This window comes from Silurus meridionalis, chromosome 6, assembly GCF_014805685.1.
Source record: "Silurus meridionalis isolate SWU-2019-XX chromosome 6, ASM1480568v1, whole genome shotgun sequence".
Lineage (NCBI taxonomy): Eukaryota > Metazoa > Chordata > Actinopteri > Siluriformes > Siluridae > Silurus > Silurus meridionalis.
This window is the reverse complement of record NC_060889.1, coordinates 12,682,044-12,698,666: the sequence shown is the minus strand read 5'-3', so window position 1 is coordinate 12,698,666 and position 16,623 is coordinate 12,682,044. Positions and strand designations below refer to the sequence as shown.

Genomic DNA, 16,623 nt, shown 5'->3' with positions numbered 1-16,623 from the left:
AAAATACTACATAGTAGTAAAAAATAATAACACAATGACGCATACCGGTCTCAGAGTGTAGCTCCATAGAATACTGACCACTTCACTTTTAAAATTCTATACAACACAATCAAAAAAATTGAGAAAGTGAGGACAATTTCACTGCATTGCAGGACTTTATTACATAAAACAATTAAGCACGAGGCAAACTGATCATAACAGGATATGGATTATAAAATACTGTCGAAGCAAAAGAGAAAATAGTAGCCTGACCTCATATTGCTCTGTTTTGACATGCAGCGTGGGCACCAGGGAGAGAAGTTCAGCTAGGGACTTTAACACCAGGGGTCTCGTCTCACAGCTCAGCTTGGGAGAAAGCGCCTTCCATGTGGAGCCCAAATCAACCACCTGGTTTAGATCAGAGTGAATAATAAGGGTTCAATATATGCACCAAAATATTGTAAATAAACACAAGTTTAATATACACTATTTGGCCAAATGTTTGTGAACAACTACCCATCACAACTATATGTACATGGAATCACACAATTGTACAAGATCTGTCTTTTTGCATTAAGATTTCCCTTTTTGTTCTAAGATGACAATGCCCCTGATGACAGGGGGTTTAAAGACATGGTACATGAGTTGAAGGTTGGAAGAACTCCAGTGTCCTGCACAGATCCCTGAACTCATCCCCACTTAACACCTTTGGGATGAACTCGAACATGGATTTCACCCCAGAACTCCTGAACCTGCAGCAGTACCTGGGCTCATTGATGTGCTTGTAAAACCTAGTGAAAAGTCTTCTTAGAAGAGTGTAGGTTTAATCTGAAATTGGCTGGTCAATTACAAATGCACAAGCACAAATGTTTGGCCATATAGTAAAGCGGTAGAGAACCTTTACTTTAAGGTTCCTACAATCCCAAATGCATACAGATTACCCTTCAAAACCTGTGACACATGTCATTGCTGTAACTATATAAAAATAAAAAAACTAGAATTCCTAATCATCTAAGGGAACATCTGGTAAATAATTGAATTACTTTTAAAAGCAGATCACTTAGTTTAGATAAATAGCTGACAATGTGGACTCTATTAAATACTTGTGTGTGTGTGAAGTCAAGGACAAAACATCAAAGAATCTAAAATACTGTCCAAAAAAGTCCTTACTGACCTTTTTGTTGAAGGCTTGAGAAAAATGTGCTACGTTAGGATCTTCGATAGAAAAGTATAATAATAACTATGTATCTATTTGGTAGTCTGTATTAAACCGTGGTGGACAGTAACAAAGTAAATACAATTTGGTACTGTACTCAAGCTGCTTTTTCATGTATCTGTACTTTACTGTAGTATTTCCATTTTGGACTTTTACTTCACTACATTTCAAAGTCAAATAGCTTTAATTTTTTCTCAACTACATTTTGTGAAAAGTCGTTCCTTTTTATTTATGAGTGAATAAACTGGCCGCAGCAAACCACCAATCAGGGTAGAGCGCACGCTCCGCTTTAAACTTGTTTTGATTGGCGCTTGGCGGTATCCACTTTCCCCAACATACAGTTCAGCGTCAGTTCAACAACAAGCAGAACGTTTAGAGAGGAATAAATGATGGAAGAAACTCCTTGATTAAGCAAATGTCTGGTTACAAAAATGATAATAGCAACATTATAGCCATAATAAACCATAGTACTTTGAATACTTAAGTACATTTGAAGGCAAATACTTTCAAGCTTTTAAATGGAGCACATTTCCTTTTACTGGAGCAATAATTTACAGAGTGTATCTCTACTTAAATTCAAGTACATGGTTTGTGTACTTCCTCCACCACTAGTATTAAAGCAGTTACTGCATTTTATGGCAAATTATTTATCGCTAGGTATTATTGTACATTAGCTACCACTTTTGGGCTGCCAATAATATGACTCGTCTTCCTGACTAGTTGCTAAATTTGTGAATTTTCAGCTCCTGAATTTCACAAGCTGGAAATGCTCAAAGGCAGCAAAGATCTAGCCAAATGCAAGGCAGGTTTATTCATAACGCACAACTTTCTATGTGAGAGAGATTTCATAATGCTGTATTAAAATAAATTATTAAAATGGTAGGACTAGGAATAAAGTAAAAGAAATACAGGTTGAATGCTGAAGTGCTAAAGGCACAATGGAATTGTTTTGAAAGTGAAGTGTTTTTAGTTTGCACTTTCTGAGTGACTGTGAGTGACTGTGTGTGTGTGTGTCTAAGTGTGTGCACGCATATCTAATATCTTCTGGGACTTTGTTCCAGCTGAGTTCAGCATAGTAGCTGTAAGCTGCCTCGCCATGCTTTATCCTAAAACTGACCAGTATTTGCTGACCAGAGCCTTCTGGTGTGAATTGCCTAAGGTTAGCCATTAAAGCAGAAGAAGAAGAACTTCTGTAGGATAGAAGCTGGATTTCAAACCTCAGCCCTGCACAGCTCATGAAGGCCCTGCATAGCCAGCGCTGCTGGAGTGGCCTGGTCCTTCCGGGAGCACTGATTCAGTGTGTCTGTGATGGCTGCCAGCATGTCTCCTCCGTGCTGGTAGGGCCTAGTGGAACAAAAAATAAATAAAAAAACATGTTAGCAACAGATGCACTGCAGGATTTGTACGTTTTAATTTACATGTTTGCAGTTTGAGCTTTTCCCCAGTTAACAAAAAGAAAAACCCAATCTGCCTAAACCATAAATAAACATGCATTCACAGTTTTATTGTCTAAACACCAATAACAACCTAAATTAGCAGCAAGAACCTCCACCAAATGTTTTCTATAGATTTCTATAGAACTGCTTTATGTTGAGGAAAGGGTTATAGTGCTTTCTACTGGGCTTGGATCAAATACTCACAATACTCCCACTGCTGCTATTTCTACTATTACCCATGCTGCATTTGCTTGACCACTAACTATTTGATCTATGGAAACCAGGTAACCTATGAACAACTCTCATTTGTGAATACCTATCCCATAACTGGATTATCTCATGTGTCTGGAGGGTTTCTATTTTTTAATTTTTCTATGTTTTACTTTCTTTTATTATTTAAAAAAAAATGTATTTTACGCATCTCTTAATACACATATTTTGCTAGAATGCATTCATTTCTAATTGGAGCACATTCTTTTGGAATTGCTCTTAAACCAGGCAAAAAAAAATCTCACGATGAAGGTTAGCGGTGTCTGTTGAAGTTACAAAAGAATACCATCACAGGTTTAAACAGCAATTCAGATGTTTCAGTTTGTTTTGTTCTTGTTTTATTATCCCTATTTAGCTACACTATACCATGCTTCAAATATGGGATTCGCTTTCGGTTTTGGAAACAGAAGACATTCTGCTTCCGCACTCCTGTTCCCAAACAACCACCTGAATGACTGTTTAACGCTATAACAATTTTTGCTTGATATTTCAGATAGCAGTCAAACCTGTTGTGTTTGGAGGGAAAATAATACACCACACACATTTACTAAAACCTTATTCGAGTGGCTTCAGCTACACTTTGCCCAACAGACAAAGTTAATGCCTGAGCTCATTCCCTCATATTTGTAGAAAGTACTGATATAAGGAACGATTAAATAAATCCCTAAAACCAATTAATTATCACCACTTAATTAACAGAAGCCGATTAGTTACAACATAAAAAACTGCAACAAACTGATACCGGTAGTAACTTAATACATATAAAAAAAACTGTACACAATTATATAAATCATAGACAGTCAAAACTCTCTTTTCTTGAAACAATCGTATTAGTCACATTGTTTATCCAACCGAATGATGTAGTGCTACACACATTTGCATTAAAGAATTCCTACTGTGATCTACTCTCACGTCTGTTGAAGGCCTGATGAGCAAACTACCGTAATTTCCGGACTATAAAGCGCACCTATATATTCACCCACTGAATTTTACAAATATTTTAAATTTTTTACATAAATAAGCCGCACCTGTCTATAAGCCACAGGTGTCTACACTAATGTACTTTACACAGGCTTTAACGAAAGACACGTTACACACGGTGTAACAGGTGAAATATGTTGCGCTTCCTTTAGGAGCATAGCGGTATTTTGGGAAAAGCCTGCCACTGAACTTTTCCGGTATTACTGCATGTGTGCAAGACGAGGAATGTCCATATTATTTTCTGATGCTCATTTCTAAGTTTCTTTGACTAACCCGTAACGCTGTTGCCAAGAAAAATAAAAAAGCACGAGTTTTGGAAACCTGTCTGTGCTTATATGATTTCTGTTGCAACTGGAGTTAGTGAGCTCTCCCTTCACCCAGACTCAACGCTTTACAACGGCTTGTATCTAAACAGTAGCCGACCAAGAAAGTCTTCCTCCTTCCTTTCACAACTATTTCTCTCAGGAGTTTTGGCATCGTCGTGCGTTTAAATAAAACTTTTTTTCTCCCAAAGCCCTGCAGCTCAGAACACAGGTGAGGTGCGTTTTTTCGTTTCCCTTCTGAAATTTCATTGGTCTAATGTTATGTCGCTCAGTTTTTTGGTTTGAAGTTTGTAAAACCGGGAAAAACCCAGGAAAAATTCATAAATTAGCCACTTCGTTGTTTAAGCCGCGGGGTTCAAAACGTGGGAAAAAAGTAGCGGCTTATAGTCCGAAAAATACGGTACAGATTAGGATTCTTCTCATACACAACAGCCTAGTGATCATGTAGAAAGACTGCAGAATTTGTACGGGGTCATTGCTTTAATCTTTGAAATGATATTCTACCTTTGGAACAGACCAACAAAACACTAAGGAAAGTGCAAACTTGTCTACCCTCTCATGAAGGGGAGAGAATACTGTGCATGAGCTGTTACTATAGAAACAATAAATTATTAGAGAAGGAGTGTATTAATATAAACTGATCATTAATGCTAGAGCAGGACCTTGTCTGTGAGCTGCTGGAGTTCTGAGACATAGTGTGTGTGTTGGGGGGGGGTTTCGATTCTGACTAGTGTTTCTCTTTCCTTTTGAAGTGCAATCTTGAGATGACTGATTGCAGTAAAGGAGGACATTAAAAAAAAACACCCTTTTTTTTCATTCTAGTGAGAACTTGGATAACTATATATTCAAAATCAATAAAAAATTTTAATTACTTGACACTAATGACAACAAACAACATGACAGTGGATGTTGTTGAAGGATAGTTGTTGTGCCTGCTCTCCTGCTAGTTTAATAGCGTCGTTAAAGATTCATGTCAACTAACCAACAAAAAAGGCGAAAAAACGTTCACTCGCATTTATATCAATACACGAATATAAACAGCTGACAGAAATGTTCCAGGCCAGAGCTCCTTTGTTTTTTTTAGGCATATGCAAAAGTTACGTGAGCGTTTTTAGATGTTTCAGTGTGGAAAGACCAATTTTCTAATAAGAATGAAAACGACAACAAAAATGCCGTTTTTCAGATCATTGCAAAGACGTACAATGAAGTTAGTGAAGGATCAGTAGGATGATTGTGGAAGATTTTTTATTTCAATCGTGATTAAAACCTGATTAATTTATTGATCGCGGTTCACACGATTTAGAAAGAATGGGAGTGGAGAGTGAGGAAAAATGTTGATGGGATAAAAGGTTACATTTAGTAAAAGAATTATGCTCTGTTGATCTCCACTATGCGATTTAAATGGCAAGTAAAACACATTCAGATCGAATTCAAGGCTGTGTCACAGACACTACCCTGCAGAAACACAAACTCAATGCAAAGAAAAAAGCTCTTGAATATTCTTACGATAGGATCAATTTCTTGTTCTTTATTTTGTCTATTTAGGTATCACACATCACTTTCAATCACTCACTTTCCTGATTGGCCACTCGCATGTCACTGTACAGATTTCTTTCTTGCCTAAAGTCGCAATGGTGACGTTTCACGCAATTCATCTGGCGTACAACATATGCATTCAAAACCTCCACCATATTTATCCCATCAGCTGAATCATTGAATTACAGGTACTACAGTATTTTTTCCTGTCTGACTGATTGAATGATGAACAAATCCAAATCCAACAATAGATCCTACAACCATAAAAAACTCAACAATCTTTAATATTAAAATAACTGCAAAGAAATTAACATTCCCTCTTGCACAGTTGTTCCAGAGACACTGAATATTCTAAATGTGCCACAAAATACATGAATAAAATAAATAAATACATATGGATTCAAGTCGTGTTGGGACTGGCAGCGAGCCAAAATGTGTCGGAATGAATTCATTTCTCCTTGTCCTACACTTCTCTTTCCACGCTGCTTTTTATTTCTGCTTTAATCCCTCAGGTATCCCCAGGTGATCACAGTCAGATGGTGAATAAAGATTAGGAGGTGAATAGTGCTGATTCAAGCAGTCCGGAGAAATACTAGAACACCTGGGGAACTCTGCAAACGGCACGCTTTATTTGATTGCCGAGGAATCCGACTACTCCCAGGAAACTCTCCCATCAGGAAGGCGCTCGACTGACAGCGCTAATTCCCATCTTGTGTTCCGCGGGGCCTTATAATGTCTTTCGGCCCATTATGTTGTTATGCGATCCGACGGCGTGCACCGCAAGTGTGTACGTGAAAAGCGCTCTCCCCTGCACTCTATAGCACTACTTAACCGACTGTGATGGTTCTCAGAGTCATCTGGAAATGGAGACTAGAGGCTTGATGAAATGGAGATGAAATGTGAGCTTGGTGTGGGTTAGTGTGTTAAGCGTATGAAGGACCTCTCCCTGCAGATGTCCCGCACACATGCAGCTCTGGCCAGAATCTGCTCCCATTGAACCTCCTTCCCCAGCACAACTGAGGATTTCTCCAGCAGCGCCATTAGTTTCTGCAGGTCTGGGTACACACGATCCTACACACAAACACACAGATAATAAGAGCGTTGCATTTAAGCATATCAATAAATAATTATCTAACAACTGATTAACTTATAGTCACAGTCAAGTATTTAAAGTGGAAAAAAATGAAAATGTGAATATGAATTCAACAGGCAGTGCAATGTGTCAATGCTTCAATTGCCTTAATTTCTGTCTATACTTTGCCTCTTCACCCTACTTTGGTGTCTGACTTTACTAACACCCTTGTGGCTCAATTAACACAAATCTCTACAAGCACACTCCAAAATCTAGTGGAACATCTTCCCTCAAGAGTGGAGGTTATTATAACAGCAAAATAACTGTACAATAGCAATTTCAGAAAGAACATATGAATCTCACGGTCAGGTTTTCACAAACTTATGTTCATACAGTCATAAGTCATGTAATAATATGTGATGTGTCCAAAGTGTATTTCAAATATCATTACAGGCTGAATATTATGTGGTGAATCTAGACTGGTTGTTTAAGTAGTTATTTATATATTTTTGGATTGTAATAATTGCTTTTGTAAGCAAAAATTAATTTTAATACTTAATACTATGCAAAATGAACCATAATCACCATGCAAGGTGAGCACAATTTAAAACTGTATAACTAATACAAGTGTACCTGTTTACGCCACAGTGCAGTGAGCAGCCGCAGAGCCACGGCTCTCAGCTTAGAGCAGCTGGCCAGCATCTGGAGAACGTGCAGGACCTGCGGTATACAGAACTGCGAGAACAAAGCAAGCTTCAGCGTAATGAGGAAACTCAAAGGGCCCATCTAGAGCAATCCAGAACACTATAATCCCCTTTAAAAGCACTTCAATAACAAGGCTTAGTTGCATGGGGGCAATGAATCTGCTCTATCACAGAGCTGAAAAGCTGAGTCGGTGCTTTGGTACTCATTTAACACCAGAATTTCATTAACGGAAGACAGACGTTGTGCTCTTTTTTTTTTTTCGTAAATAAAACCTGGGCTTAAAAAGCAGTGAATTGTTTATAATGACCTGAAACCTAGAAACAGTGACTACTGTTATACATAGGAAAGACTTAAAGCAGCTGGAAGAGGGCATGCGATTTAATGTATTTAATAAAAATAAAAATAATTATTTATTTTGTTGACTAAAAGCATAAGCAAATGTCATTGTCTTTCAGTTTCACCGAAGTGATGAATAACACGCAAAGCTGGAGAAAGACCACTGAATTACAATAGCACGAGGAAGCAGTGGACTGTTTCATGCGTGTGCCCACAGCACCAGGTGAGCTGTTGCCATAACAACAAGAGAAGCATAATTACTGCCCAAAATGCAGCCCATTCCAGACATTTCTATTTCTGCAGCCAATAAAACCCTCCTGTGCAGGACAGAGGAATACCTCAGATGCCTAAAAAGAAGCACTATAAATAAGAAATAATAAAAAATAAGGGAACAGGATTTATGTGCTGGAAGTGTAAATATGTTTTTTATTGTTATTGCACTTTTCTGTGTGGTAGAGCCTGTGGTAGAGAAGTGAAATGGAAATACGCACCACATGTGTTGTCAGCTTTGGTAAGGTGAAGAGTACAGCATGAGACAAAGTCAGGTCAGAGACTCGGCCCAGCTTAAACATTAACACTGGCAGCAGACATGGCACCTGAGACAGAAAGAGAGAAAGGGGAAGAGATGAATTTAAAAAAGACAAAGTAAAAATGAAAAAACATAAGCGTGAATGTAAAATGCAAACAAGGGGGAAAAAATGGAGCGTAAAAAAGAGAAAAGACAAAAAGGAAAAGAAGGATATTTATAATGATCGAGAAAATGGAAGGTGAGACAGTAAAAAAAAAAAAAAAAAGCTATACAGAAAAAGCAAAAAAAAAAGAATAAAGAAAGAACAAAAGACAAAAAGAAAGAAAGAATGGCAGAGAGAAAGAAAGAAAGACTGATTTAAGTAAAACAAGCAACACAAAGGCGATTACAAAATAAACACAGTAAAAGAAAGATTTTGAAAAAGAAGAGGAACAGGTGAATGTGAGAGAAAGACAGAAAGACAGGAAATAAGATGCACACTCAGCAGAATAACTGCTGGTGATGAGTGAATGACATGGGGGGCATGAGACAAACATGCACACAAGCATTTTAGAGGTGGAGCAGTCATGGAAGCAATAAATCCCTTTAGACTACACAGAAGAAAAGATGAACAGGGCTCAATTGGTGGAGAGAATACTTGCTCAAAGATCACTCTAAAGAAGGAGGAAGAGGAGAAGGAGGAGGAGAAAGAAGAGGAAGAGAAGAGGGAGAAGAAGAAAAAGGAGAAGGAAGTGGAAAAAAAGAAGGGCAAGGAAGAAGAAAAAGGAGGGTGATAAAGAAGAAACAGTAAAGGAGAAAGAGAAAATATAATTAAAAAAAGAAAAAAAAGGAGGAGGAGAAGAAGGAAGAAAAGAGAAGAAGGTGCAGGAAAAAAAACAGGGAAGAAACAGGTGGAGGGCAGAAGTAAAACACAGAAAGGAGGAGAAGAAGGAAGAGAAAGAGAATAAAGAATAGGAAGAGGAGAAAACAAAGGAACAGCAAGGAAAAGGAGAACAGAGGAGGACAGAGAAGGAAGAAAGAGAGGAGAAGAAGGAAGAAAATAAAGAAAGAATAAAGTGACAAAGAAAGGGAGAAGAAGGAGAAGAAATAAAAGGTGGAAGAGAGAAAAGGAAAAATGGAGGAAAGGGAGGAGGAGGAAAGGAGAAGAAGGATGAGAGGAAGGAAAAAAGCGAATAAAGAGAAAGTAGAGAAGGAGGAGAAGAAGGAAGAAAAAGGAATAAAAATAAAGTAGAAAAGGAGAAGGAAGAAAGAGAATGAAGAGAAAGTAGAAAAGGAGAAGGAAGAAAAAGAGAAAAGAAAAAGTAGAGAAGGAGGAGAAAAAAAAAGTAGATGAGGAGAAAGGAGGAGGAAATTATCCCCATCATGATTACAACCCATCCATCACACACAGTGAGCATGGAGAGAAACACAGAGAGAGACACGGCTCACTGTAGAAATCTTCTCTCAAAACACTCGTCTTAAACATTATTTAAGACTCTTTCATCATGCGGCATGTTGGCGAGTGGCCAGTATTTACCCGGCTTTCAAGTCCTGAGAAAACTGGGATGTTTTGAGCCTGTGGGAAGAGCTGGAAATGTTGAGGGAGCCAAAAAAGTGTCAAAATATGACAATGCTCTGATACCTGCCAAGTGCAAGATAAAAGCACACCGCTCTCCAACCGTACAGGTAAACAAAAACAAACACAAACATCCCTATTGTTCTCAAGAGAATTCCATCTAAAGTAGAATATGAGCAAATCAAGATCCAGACAACCTTCTATCCATCAACCAGACTGAATATTCTAACTCAAATCTCTTTAGAGGTCAAAGAGCCAGACAGCCAGCCAGCCAGACAGGAGGATAAAAAAAAACAAGCAAGTAAGCAAGAAAGCAAGAAAGCAAGAAAGAAAGAAAGAAAGAAAGAAAGAAAGAAAGAAAGAAAAGAAACACTCGGGTCTGGAGTAAAGAACCACTCGGGTCTGGAGTGAAGTTACACTCGGGTCTGGAGTGAAGGAACACTCGGGTCTGGAGTAAAGGTACACCCGGGTCTGGAGTAAAGGAACACTCGGGTCTAGAATGAAGGAACACTCGGGTCTGGAGTGAAGGAACACTCGGGTCTGGAGTGAAGGAACACTCGGGTCTGGAGTAAAGGTACACTCAGGTCTGGAGTAAAGGAACACTCGGGTCTGGAGTAAAGGTACACTCGGGTCTGGAGTAAAGGTACACCCGGGTCTGGAGTAAAGGAACATTCGGGTCTAGAATGAAGGTACACTCGGGTCTGGAGTGAGGGAACACTCGGGTCTGGAGTAAATGTACACTCGGGTCTGGAGTAAAGGAACACTCAGGTCTGGAGTAAAGAAACATTCGGTATGTTGGCCATATTAAAGTTTGCTAACAGCGAGAGGAAACTAAGTTTGGTGTTCTAACCCCAGAATTAGGGATTAACCCTACAACGCTTCCACTATACACTCCACACCGCAGGAGCCGAGAACGACGACCCTGCCTGCCGAGAACAGCGTGACCTCTGACCCCAACAGCTAGCCAATTAACAGCCCTTAGAAGGGCCGCTGAGCTGGGAGGAGTAGTGGGAAGGGCAAGGACATGCAGTAAAGAAAGGACCATATCTTAACAATATGCCACAAATTATTTAATAAACTTCTGCTATTATTATTATTATTATTAATATTATTATTATAAAAGGTGTTAATAGAGGATGTTTGAAGAGGTGTAAAGCTTGATAACACAAAATATCCAAGTAGGCAGGAAAAAAAAAGAAAACAAGACAGCGATTATCAACAGTGAGGTAAATATCCTGTGCGAGTGCTGTACAATATTAAACACTTCTGACCAGATGGACCACAGTATCAGTGCTGATGAATTCTGTGGACCGAAGTTTATTAGTTCACAGCTTAAATCTACACAAGCTGTAGGTAGAGAATATTTTCTGTCCAGGCCATGTGCTTGGACAGGAAATGATTTTTTTTCTGCTGTCTGAAATGTATTCATGCTTAGTCAAAACAAAGAGGAAAAAGTAAGAGAAAAAGAAAAATTTAAAACATGTATAAAACAGCAGAAGAAAAAAAAAATGCAGAAAAAGCCATAGAGAGTAAAAGAAAAATGAGAAAATAAAAGAAAGACTGAAATAAACATGAAAGAAAAAGAAGGAAAAGAAAGAAAGAAAGAAAGAAAGAAAGAAAGAAAGAAAGAAAGAAAACTGAAATAAACAAGAAAGAAAGAAAGAAAGAAAGAATTAAACAAGAAAGAAAGAAAAGAAAGACTAAAATAAACAAGAAAGAAAGAAAGAAAGAAAGAAAGAAAGAAAGAAAAGAAAGAAAGAAAGAAAACTGAAATATACAAGAAAAAGAAAGAATAAACCAAGAAAGAAAGAAAGAAAGAAAGAAAGACTAAAATAAACAAGTAGGAAAGGAAAGGGGATAAAAAAAGCAAGAAAGAAAAGAAAGACTAGAATAAACAAGAAAAAAGAAAGAAAGAAAGAAAGAAAGAAAGAAAGAAAGAAAGAAAGAAAACTGAAATAAACAAGAAAAAGAAAGAAATTACTAAGAAAAAAGAAAGAAAGAAAGAAAACTGAAATAAACAAGAAAAAGAAAGAAAGAAAGAAAGACTGAAATAAACAAGAAAGAAAGAAAAGGGGATAAAAAAAGCAAGAAAGAAAAGAAAGACTAGAATAAACAAGAAAGAAAGAAAACTGAAATAAACAAGAAAAAGAAGACAGAAAGAATTAACCAAGGAAGAAAAGCTAAATTAAACAAGAACGAAGAAAGAAAGAAAGAAAGAAAGAAAGAAAGAAAGAAAGAAAGAAAGAAAGAAAGAAAGAAAGAAAGATTAAAAAGCAAGAAAGAAAAGAAAAACTAAAACAAAAAATTTAACAAAAAGAAAGAAAGAATTAAACAAGAAAGAAAGAAAGAAAGAAAGAAAGAATTAAACAAGAAAGAAAGAAAAGGGGATAAAAAAAAGCAAGAAAGAAAAAGAAAAACTAAAATAAACAAGAAAGAAAGAATTAAACAAGAAAGAAAGAAAGAAAGAAAGAACAAAAGAAAGAAAGACATTTGATCTAACTGCTGGTTCATCTTAAGAATGAAAAGAAGTGTAGTTTCCAGGTGTCCAGAAGCTCCACATCTTGTGCTTGTGTAAAAATGTGTAAAAGCTCAGAGTGAAGAAAAAGATTCTTCCACATCACTTCCTCCTGCTAACCTGCAGTGTTTACTCTAAACTCTACACTAATGAATATACACTGTACTCTAGTTTCTAGCAGATTTTGTCCATATGGTATATGGAGAGAAGTTTGTGGACACCTGCCCGTAGGTTTGATATTTGCTTTTTAAAGATCACATTTCACATTCAATCCCCATGTGCTGTAATAATAACCTCCACTCTTGGAGTGTTGTAGAAATTTGTGCTCATGCAGCCATGAGGATGTTAGTAAAGTCAAGAGGAAGCGTGAGGAGGTCTGGGGTGCAGTCAAACGTCAACCCATTTAAAAACAAAAAACATATCTTCATAGAGCTGGAGTTTTGCGCAGGGGCATGTCATGCTGGAGCAGGTTTGGCTCTCCTGAAGACGTCCTATACAATTGTGGGCCTTCCAATTTTGATGAAGAAAATCATATGGATGATGAAAAGGCCGGTGTAACAATACTTTTCAATACTTATCAGTGGTTTAATATAACATGAGTAAAAAAATAAAATAAAAAAAAAAGAATCTCTTACATCTGTGTTAAACATCTGTATGATTATAATGACTCTCCTGAAATCTTCCTCATGGATTCCCATTATTCTATTCCAATTATATTCCCACTCGACTCCCTAAATGTTAAAATGAGGTGTATGATGGACAAGCATGAGTGTATGAGCTTGAGCATGAGCATGAGCATGAGCTTGGCACTGTTTAAGTGTAAGCTCTATTCTCACACAAATTGCTTGCATTGCTGAATTCACCATAGAGGGGGAATCTGCAGGTGTCATTGCAATGCCATCTTTCCTTCATCCCATAACTGCAAACCGCTCCTGTTCTTCAGCACCCACCGTGTTGCCTAGCAACTGTGGCATCTGAAAGGATAATGGGTAGGGATGGGTGAGTGGGGGGGGAGATGAGGGAACCATCTCTGGGTATGATTTCAATTCATATGCCACCTACTGTAGAACAAACCAGAAAGAAGGCACATGCCACAGGGATGTCAAATTGCATTCGAAGTTGAAATAATTAGAATTTAAACGCACCGGAATATTAATGAGCTTCTAATTTTCTACAGCGTCAGACAGAATCAAAATTAGCAACACTACAACATGCATCCGTTTCATTCAGACCAGAAGTCAGAAATGATTTGATGAGCCAACATCATCAACACTGTAATACTATTTTGTTCATTTTCAGGTTGTTTGGGTTTTTTCTTTTTCAGGCAAGAAAAGAAAAAAAAACTTGAGACACCCAAATAAAACAAATCAACCCTCTCAGGAACAGTTAGCCCAAATACCAAATGACTTTCTAACTGCGTAGTGTATGCCTCATGCCGAATAAAACGCTATTGCAGCTTTATCCTCTGAATCCATTAAGGGGATTACATGCAATACTCACAAAATTACATGCAATATTTCGTCATTTTTCTGTCGGCACGAAATATTAAAAGCCTCGAAGTGCATTTATTCCTAGCGTATTGGGTATGCAGGAGCTATATTAAGTGTTTTGGGTTTATGTACTGTACCTATAACTTAAGCCAACACTTTTTGAAGATTCTGTACAAGAGAATAAAAGAGAGAATGACAAAGCACAAGAGATAAAGAAATGAAAGAAAATTGAAAAAAAAAAAAAAATTAGAATGAAAAAGCAGAAGAGAAAAAGCACCTTATCTTGAAAAGGAGCATCTGTCATCCTTAATAAATTCCCCTGACCCACTATGTGCTGTACTTTGTATGGTTATGTATATAACTAATAAGAATGGAAGTTAATCCGCACACTTGGATATAGAAGCTTTAAATGCGTGCATTTCACACTCTCTGTTCATGTTCCATCCTCCTTGGGAAGGTAATAACTACAGTATGCAGGCTCTACCTGAGTGGGATCAGCCTCAGCGATTCCTGCTGCGGTGTCCAGTGCCAACCTGCAGAGATCTCCATCACTGCTGAGAATCAGGTGAGTGACCAGGAGAGGAAGAGCGTCAGGAACACGTTCACACAAAGGAAGAATGGACTGAACAGAGTAGAGCCAATCCGTGGCGGCCGCAGGGTCCGAAGAGACTCGGCATAACACACTGGTGGCCACTTGCAGCTCGCTGTACCATGTGCTGAGAGGAAGAGTCAGCTGTGTGCTGTTCTGTAGAGGAGAAAATTATATTTTATATTTTATATATATATATACACACACACACACACACACATTTATAGTCATGGCCAAAATTGTTGGCACCCCTGAAATTTTCCCAGAAAATCAAGTATTTCTCACAGAAGAGTATTGCATTAACACGTTTTGCTATACACATGTTTATTTCCTTTGTGTGTATTGGAACAAAACAAAGGGAGGGAAGAAAGCAAATTTGACATGTCACACAAACTCAAATGTCTCCTATATCTCCACAATATTGAAAAGGTGCCAATAATATTGTCCAGCCCATTTTTTTTTTTAATGCCTTAGTTATTTTGTGGAAAAGTTGTTCTGGTAGCATGGTATAGACAGGACAAAAACTCCTTCAACTGTTGAGCAGTAAAGATGACATTATTTCATAATTGTTCAATTGTTTATAAATTATTCTCTAATTTTGATCGCCAGTGTGTGTTTGTGTGTATATGTATATATATATATTTTTCCTATTTAGATATACAAGACATACATACACACACACACACACACACACACACACACACACACACAAAGAGTGCCTGTCAAAAGTTTTTACAGAACTTTCTTCTAGTCAGTCATTGTGTGGTTTTGCATTTTTTCCTAGTTTGCTGCATATAAACAAAAGGAAGTTTCTTTTTCCAACACCCCATTCCACATTAGTCCTTATCTGCCCCATTAGAGCCCTGGGTAAAGTCAGGTGTCTCAATACCTTTGTCCATATAGTGTTGAAGTGCACATCACTGTTTAGAATTTAAACGATACAATAGATGATTTTGTTTCATGCAGTGAACAAGGCTGAAAAAAGAAGTTCTGGCCCTGAAACTGCCGAACTGGAAGTACCTGAACCGGACTGCTTGTCTCTCCCTTAATCGTCTGAAGCAGTAAATTGGCCAGGCCTTGATTCTTCCTCTGTGTTTGAGGATCAGTCAGTGCCTCCATGAGTGTGGAGCAGGAAAGCACCTGCAGAAGGGGCATCACCATCAACGATGCGCCCCATACGGGTCTCTCTTCACGAGGAAAAAGCTTAACAGCTGAGAGTAAAGGAAAAACATGTTATGTTCCTAGTCAAGATAAAGTTTCTTGAAGGTGAACGAATGGAGAAGGGGGGCTTAACAGGTTTTGAAATGCCAGGCCAAATCACATTTTTCTTGAGATTGCAAAGGGAAATTTTTTTGTTGTTGTTTTGAATTTACTTGCTTTTCTCATCGCTTATTTTTTGGACTGAATAAAGACATTGGGGCCTAAACATCAACATCTTCTTAAAACATATTTAATATAACAGAATGGCAAAGTCTGGGGTCTTAGTGATCATGGCACCACACATTATACTTTGAAGAGATACTTAGATTGTATAATTTGTATAAGAGGCTTCTATTAGTGGACTGAACCCCTCGAAAACCCCTCTCATTGCCTTTGTTCACTGTGATCAAAATTGCTCTTTCCGACATATATTTGAATATTACAAATAAATAAAAGTACAGGCAACAATATATGATGTGTGATTGAGTTAAATGGTGAGCATCAGCCTTTGCAAAAGGCAAATCATCTGCTAAGAATAGCAGATATCACCCTCCTGTGTGGAAGTAAAGCTATCAATGTCAGTGAGTGGGGAGAAAATCTTCACCGAGCTCCAGGAGGGCGGTCTGCTGCGAGGCCGAGGCTCTGAGGAGGAGCAGCGAGATCCCCATGATCACTTGCTCAGTCGGGAGGTCCTGCCGAGAGAAAGAGTCGAGTGAGAGGCAGAGTGGGACGCAGATGCCGTCTTTCAGGGGGGTGCTGAGCGCAGGAGGAAAAACGCTCCGGGCTGGCGTGAAAGCTACCACCAGTCTTTCGAGACTTGAAGGGAAGCTTTGAGAAGATTAGCATCACACGGCTAACCCCGTTTGAAGCCGGCATGCCTTTTTCATCACG

The 16,623-nt window shown here is 38.2% G+C and overlaps 1 protein-coding gene across 1 annotated transcript in view; it reads right to left on the bottom strand.

Moving 5' to 3' along the window:
• focad (focadhesin) overlaps positions 1 to 16,623 on the bottom strand; it is a 62,184-nt gene that overhangs the window by 23,663 nt on the left and 21,898 nt on the right. The window contains 9 exon segments of the mRNA XM_046852823.1: positions 46 to 96; positions 253 to 387; positions 2,413 to 2,539; positions 6,682 to 6,812; positions 7,447 to 7,548; positions 8,346 to 8,450; positions 14,428 to 14,688; positions 15,553 to 15,743; positions 16,337 to 16,424. Of these exon segments, the coding sequence (XP_046708779.1) occupies positions 46 to 96; positions 253 to 387; positions 2,413 to 2,539; positions 6,682 to 6,812; positions 7,447 to 7,548; positions 8,346 to 8,450; positions 14,428 to 14,688; positions 15,553 to 15,743; positions 16,337 to 16,424 (1,191 nt within the window).